A 16,970-nucleotide genomic window follows, 5' to 3' on the forward strand; every position below is an offset into this window, starting at 1 on the left:
CTGCAGCCGGAATCCACAGAATGTTACGGTGATTTGGGGCGCTGATTGCGCTACCATCCACGGTGCTGCCCGAAGCTTGTGAAATGAACCGGGAGTAAGATTTCTTCAGCACGCGAGAGTTCGTCGGGAAAGAAACAAAGCGATCACCTGAACAGTAGAATTGCGATGGGCGCGCTATATAATTACACTAAATATAGAGCAGAGCAGCTGCGCTTCCGTATTTTTCACTCGACCATCCGAACGAAAAGCGCTCGTGAACATTCGTCGCATATGCACGGTTACGCAAATTATACTTATCGTGATTTTTAGCAGCGGAGCTCTTCTTACAGGCGGTAAACTCGCCGTTGCAGTGAAAGTACCAAGCAAATGCCAAGCTCTCGTGAGCGCGTGCCTCGCGGCGACCGCCGAGCGCCTTGGGAACGTGCAATGGCTCTCACAACAACAACAACAACAACAACAACAACAACAACAAATTGGCCGCGTAACTGCTCTTTTCGTTGCAAATGTCGACAAAAGACGATAGCCTTTGTCGACATTTGCCAAGTAAATGCCTCCCTTCGCTTTCCCGCTCATCTCTCATGTTGTTCCTTTTGCGTCGCACCTCTCCCAAGGTAAACACGCTAAAGGTTTGCTTAAGTCAATTTAAAATTACCGCGTTCAACTGCTCCGGGCCGGGTGCCTTCATCCCAGCGCTGCAATACGGCGGAGACGCGCGTGAATCGAGATGCCGTACTTAGACGTCTATACAACCGCGTTGCCCTATTCACGTGCGTTCGAAGAAGAACTTGGAAGCCATCTAGCGGAACCTTTCATAACTGTTGCCGCTTGATTTTTTAAAATGCCGCCAGGAGCTATGGTGGCGCGGGCGACAGAAGGCGACAGTGTGAATTTTTTTTTCCGCAGTGGATGCAGTATTTCATTTCGCAAAAATCATGCATGTATCAATTTTGTTATAAAGGTGCACTGTAAATATCTCTGGTGTATTAATTTTCTGCCTTATATTTGCGTAATGTCTTCTTGTTCAGCAATGTTGACAAGTATGAGCTTATAAACCGGACGTAAACGCTTAGATTTCGCTGTGAGTATATAATAAGACTGTTCCGCAGACATCGTTTCAGTTTGGCCGGCTGGCTGAATCGAGTCACAGACAGACAGACAGACAGACAGACAGACAGACAGACAGACAGACAGAAAGACAGACAGACAGACAGACAGACAGACAGACAGACAGACAGACAAATAGACAGACAGACAGACCAAAATTTTTGGGTTTAAGATAGCCCAAGAAAGAGTATCGTCTTTAAAAACTCCAGCGCTAATGCTAAAGATGAAAAGACATCCTGCTTGGGAGAAGTCACCGCGGCAGCCGCATCTCTAGAATCCAGTATGGATTTGGAGACATGGCTACGAGTGTGCCACTCCTTCCCGAGACGACTTGCAGATCCCGCCACCGCTGCCTCGAGTCGATGACGAAGAGCTGGCGGAAGTCTACAATGTTGAGGATGTCTTTGCACCCACCACTCGTCGCGAAGAAGACGCGACCTCTTCGATGCACATTAAGGCGATTACTACAGTACCGTAACTATGCAAATAAACAATGATACTGAAACTTAACCATGTGCCCGGCAGCTAACTTATACAACAGCTTCGCCATTCAAGTCTTCCGCGTGAGAGCGAGTTTCCCTGAAGTTTTTTGTTATTGGTTGTTTTCTTGCTTGAATGATTTCAAATCCCATTAAACGACAGCATCTCAAGGGGCATGAAAAGCGTATCGTTCCATGAAGCTAAAGCACCACCCTAACAACAACTAAAAAACGGATTGTATTTACAGGCATACAACAGGGGTATTACGAATTAAATTTTTCTCGCATCTTGGGGCTCAATCCAGGAGGAATAAACATCCGTGCATACGTTCTTTATTTCGAACCGACGTGAGTTAAAACAAAAACAGGAGATTATCATTTAGGAATGCAGAGTAGCGCTGATGTACTTTTTTTTTGTTTCTTTCCGGCAAGCACAGAAATATATGGTCGAATGCGTGTGGTACGTGTGCATCGAAAAACGCGTTGTGCTGTTCCGAACTTATCCTCGCGGATTATGCTCCCAAAAAGGATTTTACGAAACTTCCCGAGATGGGTGGCGAACTATGGGCACCCGTACGAATGAAGTGTTCGCTAAGCGCTTCTCGATGCGATCAGGACTAGGTGGGGCCGTACGGATGCAGGATGGCTGCGATCATTCATATCAACCTTGCTGAAAGCCAGCCTTTAAAGGAGCGATGAAGACAAAATACAAGTTGGGTTTATTAGAAAGACTGCTTAGTCCGGATACCAATGATACCAATATCATCGCAATCTTCGAACAAATAACGGAGATATGAAAGAAAATGTGTGAAGCAGTAGCGACCCCCTAGCCAATTTCCCGCAACTTTTCGAGGATATGGAAAACTGTGCAAGGGCTAATGACTCCTGTACAGCAGCGCTCCCAATTTAAGGCCCTGGCTATTCACCAGAACCGCCGAGAGCTTGAAGTGGCCGAGGACTTCTGCGTGAGGATAGCCAGTGGAGCAGGCCCTTCTGGACTACTGCTCGCCAGTGACATCCCTGCATCGCGGGATTCAAGGATGGACGTTCCATTTAGCATGGAAGAACTGCGGGCGGCATTGGCTGCATGCAAGCGATCTTCGTCCCCTGGGCCTGATGGAGTCACATATGCTGCTCTCCGTCACCTTGGCAAGGATGCCCGACAAGCCTTGCTGGAATATTTCAACGACCTATGGTGTGATGGTTCCGTTCCTCAAAAATGGAAGACCAGCCGCCTCGTTCCGCTCCTGAAGCCCGGAAAATCCATGCTGGATCCACTGGCAAACCGACCAATTGCACTTGCAAGTTGCGTTGGAAAGCTGATGGAGCGAATCATTCTCGCACGTCTGGAGTGGTTCCTGGAGCGTTACAATGTCTACCCTGATGTCATGGCTGGATTCCGTCGTGGACGCTCATCCATTGACTGCGTTATTGATTTGGTAACTTTTGTGCAGCAGCGGAAAAGTGCGAAGCGGATATGTGCCGCGTTGTTCCTCGACGTTAAAGGGGCCTACGATAACGTGGAGCACGATGTGATTCTCAAAGTACTGCAGGCTGTGGGGCTCGGTGGCCGGGTCTACCAGTGGATACGGAACTACCTAACAGAGAGGTCATTCTTTGTTATGACTGCAGATGGGCCGACATCAGCTCACTATACTCACCGTGGTGTTCCCCAAGGAGGCGTCCTGAGCCCTACACTGTTCAACCTTACACTAATTGGCCTGATTTCTCGCCTTCCAAGGAGGGTTCACGTGTCGATATACGCCGACGATATATGTGTTTGGGCAGATGGCGTGACTCGTCGGCATGTGCGCGCCCGACTGCAAAATGCCGCAGACTTGACGACCTCATATCTACACGGACAAGGGTTGGAACTATCCAGCAGCAAATGCGCCGTGCTTCCGTTTACACGAAAGCCTATGTATGCATACCCTTTGTATATTAATGGTGAAAGGGTGTCTTATGTGAGAAATCACAAGTTTCTCGGCATAGTTGTCGACAGAGACCTTTCTTGGAGCGCTCATGTTAACGTTATAAAGAAGAGGCTCTCTGCAGTGGTGCATGTGCTCAAACTCATCGGCGGCAAGACGTGGGGGACACCACTGAAATCGATGTTACAGCTCTACAACGTGCTGTTCTTGGGCTATCTGCGATACAGTGCCCCTGTCCTTTCTGGAGCGTGCCGCACTACTACTCGGGCACTTCAGGGTATTCAAGCTCAGGCCCTGCGAACCTGTCTTGGCCTACCACGATGTACGTCCACAGCAGCGACCATGGCCCTGGCTCGAAATCACCCCTTGGCAACCTTTGTGGACGTCGAAATACTCAGGACACATATCAGGCACCTCGCCCGTCTACCTGATCATCACCTCGCGGGAATACCAGCGACCCGTCCACGGGCGTCGTTCGCGAGGGTAGTAGCTGCCCACAACACCAGCGTTCCATCGAACTACACGCCGGCGATGAGACCGCTCGTTCCGCTGTGGTGTGTGATGCAGCCCCGAGTGTGTCTAGATATCCCAGGAGTGACAAAAAAACGTGATCGATCTTCCAAATCCGGCCCTGCAACAGCTCGCTTTGACGTACATGCACGAGACATACAGTGACCGAACCCATGTATACACTGATGGCTCGGTAACATCTTCGGGTTCTGTCGGAGCTGTCGTTACACCACGACTGTCACTGTGCAGCAAATTCAAGATAGCCAATCTTACGACATCCACGGCTACAGAACTTACGGCCATCCGTAGCGCTCTTCACACCATCGAGCAAAGTTCGTGCCGCAGATGGGCTATCTTCTGTGATTCGAAGCCTGCACTTCAGTCACTCCAGTCAGCGCTGTGCCGGGGACCTCACGAACAGCTCCTGACAGAAATAAGAATGGTATACGACCGTGCTGCCCAGGCGGGTCATGATGTCACCCTACAGTGGCTTCCTAGCCACTGCGGCATTGTCGGCAACGAAAGTGCGGACGCTGCCGCCCGGCTGGCGCATCAAACAGCGACAACTGTACTCATCCCATTGTCTAGGACGGACGCAGCTAGGGTCCTCCGCATTCTTGCCCGGGAAACAGCTATCTCCCAATGGTCTCCAGAAGATTCCACATGCGCACGCATTGGTGCCTTTGACCCGCACCTGCAACGTCCCCTTCCACTAGGCCTCCCACGGTCTGACGCAACTCTTCTTTGCCGTCTCTGGCTGGGGTGGCATTCACAAATGCTTACTCGTACTTAAAAGGAATGGCAGCAAGGGCGGAGTGCGAAACGTGCGGCACATCGGAGACGATACGCCACGTTTTATGCGAGTGCCCACGCTACTCGGCTGAAAGAAAAAAGCTGTCGTCAGCGCTGAGGAACCTGGACTCTCGGCGGCCATTTTCGGAGGGAAAGATTCTGTGCCACTGGCCTTCTCAGTCATCCGCTCAGAAGGCGACTAAGGAACTATTACGCTTTCTACGGGCGACGAACTTGAACACTAGGCTATAGACTGAGAGCTTCCAGTGTCAATCACTGTCAGTGCCTCAGTGCTGGGCATACGTGTCTGGTCCAACTTTTCCTCTTTTCTTCCGCTCTCTTTTTTGCCCATTTCCCCTTTCCCACTTGCAGGATAGCAAACTAGGCTCTAGCCAGGTTAACTTTCCTGCCTTTCTTCTATATTCTTCCTTCCTTCCTTTTCTATGACGTCACGGAACCTTGTTTGTTTGTGCGATTGGCGGCCGCCTAACTGACCTGTCGCGACGACACATGACTGGATGTCTGTAATGGGGCCTCTAGTTCCATTTGACCGCATCACTTGAATGCTAACGTGCAGTTAACGCACTGGAAATTATGTGTTATTGTTGGCCCGTATGACGTCATTCTTGCTCATAACACGTCATTGTGGCGCAAAATTTGAAAGTTTTTAAATACTTCTTGCTTTTTCTCGTTAAAAAGACATCTTTTGTGGCTGTAATGGAGCTGAGTGAGATACTGAATCCTAGTTCTTTCAAATTAAACGAAGTTGTATTTTCTCTTCATGGCTCCTTTAAGAACTTGCTAATTGCGCTGTTCATTAAGCATTCGCGCCCGCTTCTTATTATTCTTGGTGGGTCTAATAATGCTGGGTATATTTCTAGCTTCTATGCTGACATGTATGCACCGATGGGGGAATGGCCTGTATATCTCACCGTCCTGGCGCGAACCGTCAAATACCTAATTGCGCGTTTTGTAAGCTGTCCTGAAGGGGTAAAAAAAATGCTGGTTACAGTCGTGCCCACGTCGTTTTCTCCGTTGGCTTACGTCTCTCGGCGGCCACCACAACATGAATAACAATATTAAGTGCAGAGCACTTTAGGCGCTCGCCTTGTCGTCCTAGAGGGTTCGCTCGACCCAAGGAGCACCAAGGCGGCGTCCCGGAGTTACGCTGTTGTTCGCGGCGTACCCCAGAGGCTTCGAAAGCCAAGCGGTTTATATAGTCATAAGCGTTCGAAACTCGTGAAACGCTGGCGCTTGTCATACATCTTCCCCTTGTTTAGCGCAACGAAAACTATAGGTACATTTGAGGAAAAATATACGTAATTAACCGGCAGCGCCCGCGTTCCTTTAGTTAAGGACGCCCGTTGGGTTGGTTTTTACGATAGTAAACGCAAAACGTGTCAGTGAAACGCCGGCACGTGCGGGGAGAAAAGCACAAAGAGAACAGAACTCCCGCTGGCGCAGTTTCAGGCAGGGGGCGCGCAAGCACTGGGAAGGCGGGAGATTTGAATTGCCTGGGGTGTTAGCAGTAAGCGGATAACGGCGGTACAGCCTATTATGGCGAATCACTGCTCTGCACTTCCGACCGCTTTCACATTGAGTGAAACGGCTTTAATTTTTTATCATTTAACGAAGTTTTACTCATAGCCTTTACCGTACTAATCAATTTTGCACACGGGTTGAAGTTCTGGAAGTCCCTCTGGTTGACCTGGAGAAAGTTCTATTCAAGTTAAGAAAACGTGAACTTCTAAGCTCATCGGGCGGTAGAGTGCGAAGCTAAAGGCTTCCTGTAGCACTTCTTTAGACTTTAGGCTGCTTTTAGAAACGTAGGCAGCAAGCGCGTTCAGTACTTAGATTAGGTGACCATGAAGTACCCAAGCACTGTACACTATATACTGGTGTGAGCCCATCAGATAACTTTAAAATCTCGCTAAAGATGTTTTTTCTCTCTTTCTCAGTGTGGGAATTCTTTTTTCTTGGGGGGGGGGGGGGGAGGGGGCGCTGAAAGACATCACTTAAGCCATATCGGCTATCGCCTGGCTTTGTTTCAGATGCAGCAGCAAAAGCATTTGATCATCACTTGAAACAAAACCGAAACAAAAGCAGAGCCCAAACTAGAAGAGGAATGTGCTGGGACGAGCAAATGAGTGACGCGGTGACACTCCGTTCTGGTGATAGTTGTGCTTACGAAGCCCCTCCAGGCTCGTAGAAAAGAGAGAACGCACTTATCAGCAGCGTTGCAGCCGTCCTTTCAACGGTGTGGGCTTGCTCCGCCCCATCTTCTACTGACATACGTAACGCCCTCGGGCAATGGGGACGGCGGTAACCAAGTCGCGGGGAAGTTAGGGTCAAACTTAGAGCAGTTCCACTGAACATGAAAGCTCTCAAGCGCGTCGCAGGGATTCGCTATAGGGGCTGTGGCACCACCTCTTGACTAGTTTCAGTATCAGCCTGCCGTTCATACCATAAGTAGTCACGAGAGGGCGCCACAGCCCAAGAAAAGGCCTATAGGAGGGTTGCACCTGACGTCATCCAGTTGGAGGCGCTACCGGCGCCGGAGCAGCGCGCCATGTTTGCGGTCGGTGGCGCGTAGCGATCTTTTCACCCCGCGCTTGGCGACAGGTGGTTGTGTGGTACCGAACCCGATATATGACTGTTTTGTGCGTGTACGAAGATTATGCGGCTAAGCGCCTACGCTCGCGACCTTCGTGGCGCAGAGAAGCGTCGCTACTTGGAGAAAGTTGCACAATGTGGTGGCGTCGACCCATACGACTACGGTGCTGGAGACGCGGCGTTGGATGTGACGTTGTTGCCCCGCGTCGAGTTCACGGACATAAAGGACTACCTCGTACATGCCACCAGTTTCGCGACACGGGAAGCACTTAAAGCATACAAGAGCATGGAAGGCCACAATTATTTGACTAGTGGTTGGGTCCAGGAGCCGTGCGTCAAGGTGCTTGCTGACGGCCGTCGCGTCGTTCTCGGCAAGGTAAGTTATCGGCACTCTCTTCGTGCAACCTTCGTACGGAAATCGTTGATCGCTTAAGTCCTTTCGCAAACGCTGTCAGACGAAAGCGGTGACTGGATCTACAGTACGTGGTGCCGAGTTCTAACCCGCCCGCAACAGTGGCAGCAAATGTTTCACTGCGGCGACTAACGCGATCCGTAGCCGACTGCGTAGCTTGGAAAAGTTGCTTCACGTGATTGATGGAGAAGCGTTTGCAAATGCTACTAAAGTAACGCGAGCGTGACAGGGACGCATCCGTTACCGCAGCAGTGAACTCGCAACGTAACATCAAATGCGTGCTGCAAGCGCCGAATGAAAAGCGACTGGTTGTGCCGTGTTTACAACAGGGGAGGTGTGCGGCTAAAGTAACCCGCGCTCATTCGCTGCGCAACCGATTGGCTGTGCGCGGTTTTAGGAAAATATAATGGTTTGATAGCACTGCTTTCAAGGACCCCCTTTTTTTTTTTTCAGGTGCGGCATTCGCAGGCGTTTTACGAGAATGCACTGGAGCCATGGCTTCTGGTTACTGAAGATGGAGCAGTGCTGGCTGCCCGCTGCACCTGCATGGCAGGCCTTGGGGAGGCATGCTCCCACATTGCTGCAGTTCTTTTTTATGTGGAAGTTGTTGTGAGGCGCCGTGATGGCAAAGTCTGCACTGATGAAGAGAATAGCTGGCTCCCACCGTATGTGCAGCACCTAGAAGGCAAACGGTGTTCACAAGTAAGCTTCGCTTCAGCACGGGCCAAAAAAATTCAGATGGATGCTGGAATGGAGACCCACCGAAGCAGGCGTCAACAGAAAGCAGCGATAGAAGAAACAACGCCAGAAGAGTGGTCGATGCTCCTATCCATGTGCCACAAGAGCGACAGTCGACCTGCTCTCCTTTCTTTAGAGGAGCCATATGCTGCGGAGTTTGCCCCAGTGGCCCTCAAGTTCCCAAAGGCAGTGCTGACTAATCTCCACAAAGACGACGTACCTGAAACCCAGGATGCCATGATGGACCACTGCATGGAGGTCATGAAAGCACTTGTGATCGAGCCAGAGGTATGTTTACTGTGATTTAAGTGCTGTAAACCTATGAGTGACAAACACAAACTCGTGCACACTGAAAGCAACTTTTATTTATATGCGGATGATTTTCTTTACACTCGCAGGTGGCAAGGCTGGTTGAAGCGGAAACAAAAGACCAGGCAAAGTCAACAAAATGGTTCACATTCAGAGCAGGCCGAATCACCGCCTCAAATGCAAAAGCGGTGTGCAGGACGTCAATACCAAGCCCGTCCATGTCCCTGTTGAACAAGATTTGCAGCCCGGAACACACACAGTTCTGGGCCCCGCAGACTGCATGGGGCAAGGAGCATGAAGAAACGGCCAGGCAGGCATATGCTGCTGCATCGGCCAGCATTCATTTAAATTTTCAATGTGCAACTGCTGGGCTACACATTTCAGTAGAGAAGCCGTTCCTAGCGGCCACACCTGACGGTCTCGTAACCTGTAGTTGCTGCGGTGAGGGAGTGCTAGAAGTTAAGTGCCCCTATAATGGACGCAATGGAACAGTCAAAGAGCTAGCCTTGTCCAAGTCTGCCTGTGTTTCCTTGACAGGTGGAAAACTGAGGCTGCGCACAGACCACTCGTACTACTACCAAGTACAGTTGCAAATGTTTGTTACACAAAGGAAGTACTGCGACTTTGTCCTGTGGACAGTGAGAGAGTTTGTCATGTTGCGTGTATATTATGACTCAGAGTTCAGCAGCGCAATGGCACAGCGATGCCAGCTCTACTTTGAACGTGTTGTTCTTCCAGAGCTCTGCTTTAATTATTGGACCAGTAACCGCAGTTGCGAAGCCGAGGCTGGTTGCACTGGCACATCAGGATCAGACGCAGAAAAAACAGACAGCTTATTCTGTTTTTGCCAACAGCCGGAGTCTGGAAAAATGATCAGCTGTGACAACGGCACGTGTAAATATAAATGGTTTCATTTTGCGTGCGTTGGCCTTAAAAGGGCACCTAGAGCAAAAAAGTGGTACTGCAGTGAATGCCAGAAAGTTGTAAATAAAGTGTGAATCAGGTGTGGCAACGACACGTGTAAATATGTTTCACTTCGTTGTAAATAAAGCGTGAATCAGGTGTGGCAACGGCACATATGTGTTTCACTTCGTGTGTGTCAGCCTTAAAGCACCTAGGACAAAAAGTACTGCACTGGATGCCGAAAAATTGTAAATAAAGTGATTTCTACTGAACTTGGCTGAATTGTGAAAAAAAAAAACTTCAGGTATGCATGAATGCAAACATGGCACTACAGAAAGTACTGTGCTGCTCACCAGCCAAATGGTACCAGGGAGTCGCTGAGATTTGCCAGTGCTGCACAAACAAATACAATTCTGTCAAGCACAGTGGGACCATCAGGATCACAACTGAGCACCTCCACAGGCAGCGTGTGTTTCAGAATGCGGTACTTGTTCCGCAGCAGGCCGATTACCCTCTCCACATGTATGCGCACATTTGCCACTTTCCGGGTCTTTTCTACCTCGTAAGCAGAAAGCTGCGGTTTGCCTTTCGTAAATGCAGGCATCACCAATTTGGCACAGTGAATGCCAACTTCTGCAGACACTGTAAACCCCCTGTCCGCCAACACAATATCTCCTGGCAGCAGGTTGTCTAGCACACCGCAGTTTAAAGTTATGACTTTATCACTTGTGCGGCCACACCACCCACAAGAAATAAACGTCGTAACCCCCTGGGGTGCAATGCCAATCAGGAACTTAACGGTGTTGTGATTTTTGTACTTGGACCAAGTCTGCGAACGTGGTAGCATTGACGAAGGGCGCTCTATAAAAACTTCAAAACAGTCCAGGATCACAGCCACCTGGGTCCCAAATGCTCTGCGGAAGGCCATTGGCATGGTCGACTGAAGGGTGTGTCGCTCTGGCCACTTGACAGCATATCGCAGCCGCACAAAGGCAACGTCCAGCCACTTGTTCACCGCTCTTGATATCGTGGCCTCGGAGACATGGAACCTGCAAGTAACAGTTTTAGCACACCATAACAAACAAGGTTACAGATCAAGTACCTGTAGGCTAAGTCTTGGAGGGGCACGTTGAGCCGGAGGCGAATCAGGAAGACGATCATCTCCTGAAACTTTGTGAGGGCATTGCGGCTGGTGTGGGACACGCTGACTTCTAAAAGAGTGTACAGTGCAAACAAGATGGTAAAGCTGGGCAGTCCTGTATAAAATTGGACCATGTCTGGTCTCTCTTTTAAGCAGTCCTCGGTCAGCATGTGCGTGCTCAGCTTCTTTTTCGTTTCCACAACTTCAGCCAGGAGGCGGCAGTTCTCTTCCTCAAGAAGTTTGATGTCGAGCATTGTCAGGTCAGTTGTTTGCCCAAAGTTGGCTTTCTCTGGAAAAAAAAGTGCAAAATTTTGAATTCACTGCGTAATCTTCACTGGAATACAGAACTGACAGCAAAGATTTATATTAAGCTAACTCATAGTACACCTAATATGTGGTGCCACGAAAAACATACCGACAACACTGCACTCTTGCTGCCTTTGTGCTCCCTGGCCTTCAGCAACAGCAGCTCCCTCTTGGTGCAGCACTGGCGTCTCTCCATCAGCAGGGGTAGTACACTCTTCCTGGCATGGTTGTGGTGAGCTCGTAACATCATCTGCAGGCATGTGTGCCTGTGCACTTACAGGTTGAAGGGGACCTTGCTTTTTTTTTTACCTCTGCAGCTGCCTGTTGTACCTGTAGACACACATTTTGGCTGCATAGTTAAAACATTGATTTTCAAGCATGCAGAACATAGCTAACCATTAGCGAAATTCTACCAGGAAGCCTGAAAAAAGAACGAGGAACTTCTCCGATGACGTCTAAATCAAGGTGTCAGATTGGTTGCGGGCTCTGGGGAGTCAAGAAACATTTATTCAAGAGGGGAAATATGAACCAGCCATAACGCGTAGCAAAAAAAAAAAATGACGCAGGGAGGAAGCTGGCGAGGGTACTCGGATCGGATTACTTGCGCGAAAGGGTGACGAGAAAGCCCACTGTGCCCGCCCGCATTTATTTTCCGTCCCGCGGATACAGTGAGCTGCGTTATCGCAAATTTCACGGGTAAAAAGAATCCAACAAAGAGCTTCAAACCAGGGTAATAAAACTAAGTTCATCGCTTACACTGTCCTAGCATATGCCGCAACGCTGAGCAGAAACACTGACATACCTGGACAGAGAGCGATCGGCGTTCGCCGCTGGCCCGTGCCCCATATGCAGCGACGGCGCCCAGTCTGGGTCTTCCTCGGTCATAGCGTATGCTGGGCGACCTGTACAACATGTAGAGTGCTTGTTAAATTTGCGAGGCGGAGTTTGCGAGGCACTACGAGCCTCGCAAGCTCCACTCAAGTTGTCAACACGGTCGCTAGGTACGGGGCCTGTCGCCTCGTACTGCTTCCACCCGTGGTTAAAAACCACTTTGATATCGGGATGTTAACATTTAGAGCTACTTCGTACAGATTGTGAACACTTACCTGAAATAAAATGCCTACTGCAGACACGGTAATGGTTCGCCGAAGGATTCAAGTCTTTGCGGTTGATGCGCCGCAGCCACTCCGCTCTCCTTCGCGATGTGATTTCTTCAGTCTTCTTGCACTGGCTGCTTATAGCCTTCGGGATGCAAAAAAACTTGATCTCCGCGACATTTTCGTCGCCGGGCTTTTTTTTCGTATGGCTGTTGCAGCCAAAAACAACACAATTCACCATGTCACCGCACACTGATGGCTACGGCGGCCAGAACCGATACGGGCACGTACGGACGAGTCGGGGACGACCGCACTAATGGCGTCCGAGCCGCTACGATGGCACCGCCACCTGGGAGCGCGGAGGCAGTGCAACCCTGCTATAAGAGGCACTGGATTGGGTTTACATTATTTTGAGGAAATTAATAATTCATAATTTTTTCCTGATTTTTTTCTTATTGTGTACTTACTTGCGACCTAGCAGCGGCAGCCTCCGCGGTAACGGCGCAGCGCAAAGACCACCCCGAACACTTTGCATATGAGTACCGCGGGCTTGTGCGACTCAATGGGATTGGCATCGGCTTTGTAACGCGAGGAACCGAGGTTCGATCCCGACCATGCGAAGCGGGGATATTTTCGAAGCCCCCGTTTGGGCGCGTTACGCGTTACTAGGGTGGCTAGATACCGTGACCCCAAACGAGCTGCGACGACAAGCCGAGCCTCTAAGTGCTTCGCGCCTAATAGGATCGCCAATACCATTCATGGGGTTTGTTAGCTGTGCAACCCTGCGGTGAGCTACAGTCAAATCCCGTTATTGCGAACCTCAGATTGACGATTTTTTTCAGATTAACGAACATTTTGAAAATCCCCTGCCAAATACCCATTGATTTCTAAGTAAAAATATTTCACTACTACGCATTTCAGAACACCGATTATTTCAGAATAACGTATCGAATTTTATCATCCTCATATAAAACAACACTTTAAAACGAATTCCGAGTGTACAAAATTACACCTGTTGGTGTGAACGACGCCTAATGGTGGGCATGTACAACTGTCAACACCAACGTACTTAATGCGCGTTAGCTCCATCGCCATCGCCTGCGCTTGGGGGGTCTCGCTTCCTGACAAGACCATGCATTTTAAGGGAAGCAGCTGCAAAGACGGCAAGAAGTCGAAAGTCCAAGTTTGTGTACTGCTGTGCTGCAATGCCACAGGCACTAAAAAGCTCACGCCCTTGGTCATCGGAAAATACAAGAAGCCTCGCTGCATAAAAAACTTGGTCTCGTTGCCGTGGGATTACCGAGCCAATTCACGCGCGTGGATGACGCGAGAGCTGTTTTCCGAATGGCTGCTCAAGGTGGACGATGAGATGAGGAGGGCGGGCAGAAAGATTCTCATTATCGTGGACAACTGTTCGGCACACCTTCTTAACGTTCGCCTCCCAAATGTTCGGCTGGAGTTCTTCCCTCCGAACTGTACGTCCCTGCTGCAGCCGCTGGACTAGGGGGTCATAAAGAGTGTGAAGGCTCATAACCGGAGGCGTCTCGTTCACCGAGTCCTGATTAACCTTGGTATGAAGGTCGCGACCGCAATCAATGGGCGACAGGCCGCGGAAATGATTACCGGGGCCTGGTGGAGCGTGACAGCGACCACCATCGAGAACTGCTGGAGGAAGGCCGGCCTACTTGGGACGCCACCTGAAGCCGAACACGTGGTGCCGGACAGTGAAAAATGCGATGCATGGGATGAAGTCGCAGAAAAGCTCGCCGTGGACGCTGCAGTGACCTTTGAAGATTACGTGCACTGCGGCGATGAAGTATGCACGTCTGCTGAAGTGACGACTGAAGACATCGTCAACACCGTTCGTCGATATGACGGAAACAACGGCGAGGACGCCGAGAGCGATGACGACGACGCTGAGACAGGACCCACAAGCCAAGGCGAAGAAGCCGTGTCTAACGATGATGTTTTGCAGTGCGTAGCAAAAATACGCACTTTTCTTAGCAGGTGCACCAATGCCACCGAGGCAGTGCACATGAACGTGGACAGCTTCGAATCATTCGTTTGCAGCAGTTGAGTGACACACGTCAGGCAAAGACCACCGATTTCTTCAAATAAACGTGCACCCACACCCGCGTTAGAGGCTAACGCGATTGTGCGCGTGTTCCCAGTAAAGGTAGGTGGATGCTTTTGTTACGTTCACAATTTTTACCGCGCATTTTTTTTTATTTTTTACGATAACGATTATTCAAAATAACGAACTATTTTTAGCGGTCCCTTGAAATTCGTTGCATCGAGATTTGACTGTATTACGTTTCTGAAGCTATGCGTTCCTGGAAAATTCAGTGCAACCAACCTATGTCCGAAAGTTGTTAATTAATATGATCATTGCATCCTTTTTGGTCAAATGTGTTTATTCGTTTCATATACCTTGAATCGTCCAAGCATTATAGACGGTAGTACGCAATACAGCAGTGTTGAAATGTCACAGCAAAGTATACATTCTTGGTTGTGAGATGCAAAACAAAGCCACTAACAAAATTAAACAATGCATTCACCGCATATATAAACGAAACTGTCTCAAAATACAGAATAATGAGTCAAGGATTGACCAAGGAGAGCCTGTCACACTTGTAAATAACAGTGGTCGCTCCATCATACTAAACCATGATGGAATATCACATTGCAAAAATGCATACTGAGTCTGGCGGATAACAGAACGATTAGCAAAGGATGCAATGTCTGCGTGAAACTGCTTCCATACCTGTTAGTCATGAATGAGTAATAGGATGCGTTCGTCTGGAAATAGGTTTATCCAACTTTGTCACAATGATCGACACGCACAGGACGATAAGTGGGCAAAATTAGTTGCTGTCTTAAGGCAGGAGGTCAGAGATCTCCCTCTGAGGCATCTTACACTCAAAGACAATTCTGTTGCTCGGCTTCAAAAAAAAAATAACTCTATTGACCAATCCATGCAGCCAACAATGAAATTTCACTGAGTGACGACGATTTCATTCAAAAGTTCCATCAGCGCTGTGGCATCACGCAACGCAAGAATACCGTTCTGCATTGTTCAGTGTCACCGCGAAGATCCCGTTTTTGAGTCATATGAGTATCAGTTAAATGAGTTATGAGTTTGCAGCTGTCATTCCTACAATTTGCTTTGTTGGTGGCATGGATTGGTCACTCAAGTGAATTGTGGTGAAACTGAACCCCGGCATTTGCCTTAGATCTCCGAAGTGCGAGCTTCTCAAACGGTAATGCGCGAGCCCCCTTTGGCGAGTACCCCGTGTGCACAGTACCAAGTTCAGGGTAACGCACGTATCACACAAAAATGCACAGTTGGTGAAGTTAAGACATATAAACATTAAACAGTGTAAATTAAAATAATTGATTGGAGGAAATTAAAAAAACAAACAAAGAGCTACAACCTAATAAAAATCAACTTAAAACATAAGAAATGTCCATTTTGTACAACACCCCCACACAATGAATACAAAAACAGAACAAAAACCCAAAACAAACCGAAACACGAATAAAAAGTTCGTGAAAGAGCAGCAACCGTGCAACGACCTGCATCTGCACAAGAAGCAGAATTGGCTAACTTAGCGCATTAGTTGGTGTAATAGAGTGAATGTAGATTACTTGTAGCGGGAAAACTCAAAAACAAGAGAAGTGAAGTAGGTATACTTACGCATTAGCAGACAATAGTCGGCCAGCGGGCACTGAAACGAGCCGCAGACTTTGGGCCACGAGGGGAGAAAGTGTTTAGTCGTCGTCATATAGAGGACAATGGCTTTTAGGCGGACCCGCCGCAAGCCTCAATGCGGACAACCCCTTCTGCTCTTGTACGCATCTCCGTTCGTGCTTTCAAAAATTTTGGATCTTGCGTGACTGTCTCCCGTGCATGAGACAGCAACGCGCCAGCTGTACCTCCCATCTCCATCCCTCCGCGCGTGAGGCGCGCCAGGGCAGAGACAGGAACACCTGGCGCTTCTCGCGGTGCAATTAGCGCGGAGCAAGCGGGCTGCGTGAACTTGCTGCTGCCTGAGAGCGTCGTTGCTCTTAATGATTCAGCCACTTTCCGGACGCTTTTCTCGGTAGGCGCCGATAGGGGAAGTGGGCGGCCTTCTCGAAGACATCTGGGTGGCCGGTTCCACGACTGCTTCCCCGCAATAGTTTTCTGTCTTCGTTCTCAACAGCATTGCTGGCCCGCAAAAACAAAAATAAATATAGTTAAGAATAAGTAAAATAGAGAAAGTATTTGCCCTACTGCAGCAATCCTAATGTAGTTCTAGGTGCAATAGTATGCACGCGGGGACGAGTAGCATTATTTGTTGTCATGCGCAAAACACAAAATAAAAGCATTGATTTAGATGATTAAATTGTATTCCGGAAAAAAAAACGGCTCGAAGGAAGGAGAACGTCCCTGCGACAGTTTCTCAAAACTTTTCTGCTCGGCAGGTATGGCTCCCAACTATACTTCTTCGGGTCATTATGTCGAATACGGGCAGGCGGGGTGATTGAAAGGTTAACAGTTAACTATGAGCAATGTCGCTATAAAATAAAGTTGCTAGGGGATTGATCATCCGGATATGCCGGACATGTCTCCGGGAGGGTTCCACTTTGGGA

General features: G+C 49.1%; 3 protein-coding genes across 3 annotated transcripts; 1 reads left to right on the forward strand and 2 right to left on the reverse strand.

The window, feature by feature from the left end:
- The first annotated feature begins 7,350 nt into the window (after window positions 1-7,350).
- On the forward strand, window positions 7,351-10,031 carry LOC144152537 (uncharacterized). Its single transcript, XM_077683835.1, has 3 exons — window positions 7,351-7,805; window positions 8,295-8,867; window positions 8,978-10,031. The coding sequence occupies exons 1-3, from the start codon at window positions 7,494-7,496 to the stop codon at window positions 9,884-9,886; spliced, it is 1,794 nt and encodes a 597-aa protein (XP_077539961.1). The 5' UTR covers window positions 7,351-7,493; the 3' UTR covers window positions 9,887-10,031.
- Window positions 10,032-10,074: 43 nt separating this feature from the next.
- On the reverse strand, window positions 10,075-11,540 carry LOC144159692 (uncharacterized; the record flags this gene model as incomplete). The annotated part of the gene is made up of 4 exons (XM_077691342.1): window positions 10,075-10,840; window positions 10,894-11,221; window positions 11,348-11,456; window positions 11,517-11,540. Coding segments are annotated over 4 exons (1,161 nt in total), but the record flags the coding sequence as incomplete, so codon positions are not given.
- LOC144152546 (uncharacterized) lies at window positions 11,404-12,711 on the reverse strand. The gene is made up of 3 exons (XM_077683845.1): window positions 12,345-12,711; window positions 12,041-12,140; window positions 11,404-11,568 (listed from the first exon to the last, which is right to left on the reverse strand). The coding sequence occupies exons 1-3, from the start codon at window positions 12,574-12,576 to the stop codon at window positions 11,544-11,546; spliced, it is 357 nt and encodes a 118-aa protein (XP_077539971.1). The 5' UTR covers window positions 12,577-12,711; the 3' UTR covers window positions 11,404-11,543.
- Between the last annotated feature and the right edge of the window lie 4,259 nt (window positions 12,712-16,970).

Source organism: Haemaphysalis longicornis, unplaced genomic scaffold (assembly GCF_048455015.1).
Source record: "Haemaphysalis longicornis isolate Haplotype H1 unplaced genomic scaffold, Haemaphysalis longicornis Haplotype H1 scaffold_1, whole genome shotgun sequence".
Taxonomy (NCBI): domain Eukaryota; kingdom Metazoa; phylum Arthropoda; class Arachnida; order Ixodida; family Ixodidae; genus Haemaphysalis; species Haemaphysalis longicornis.

Coding starts and splice junctions, on each gene's coding strand:
- LOC144152537 (XM_077683835.1), top strand. CDS start 7,494: ATGCGGCTAAGCGCCTACGCTCGCGACCTTCGTGGCGCAGAGAAGCGT. Junction 7,806..8,294: donor GTCGCGTCGTTCTCGGCAAG/GTAAGTTATCGG, acceptor TTTTTTTTTCAG/GTGCGGCATTCGCAGGCGTT. Junction 8,868..8,977: donor CACTTGTGATCGAGCCAGAG/GTATGTTTACTG, acceptor TTACACTCGCAG/GTGGCAAGGCTGGTTGAAGC.
- LOC144152546 (XM_077683845.1), bottom strand. CDS start 12,576: ATGGTGAATTGTGTTGTTTTTGGCTGCAACAGCCATACGAAAAAAAAG. Junction 12,141..12,344: donor CAGTAGGCATTTTATTTCAG/GTAAGTGTTCAC, acceptor CATGTTGTACAG/GTCGCCCAGCATACGCTATG. Junction 11,569..12,040: donor GCCGATCGCTCTCTGTCCAG/GTATGTCAGTGT, acceptor GTGTGTCTACAG/GTACAACAGGCAGCTGCAGA.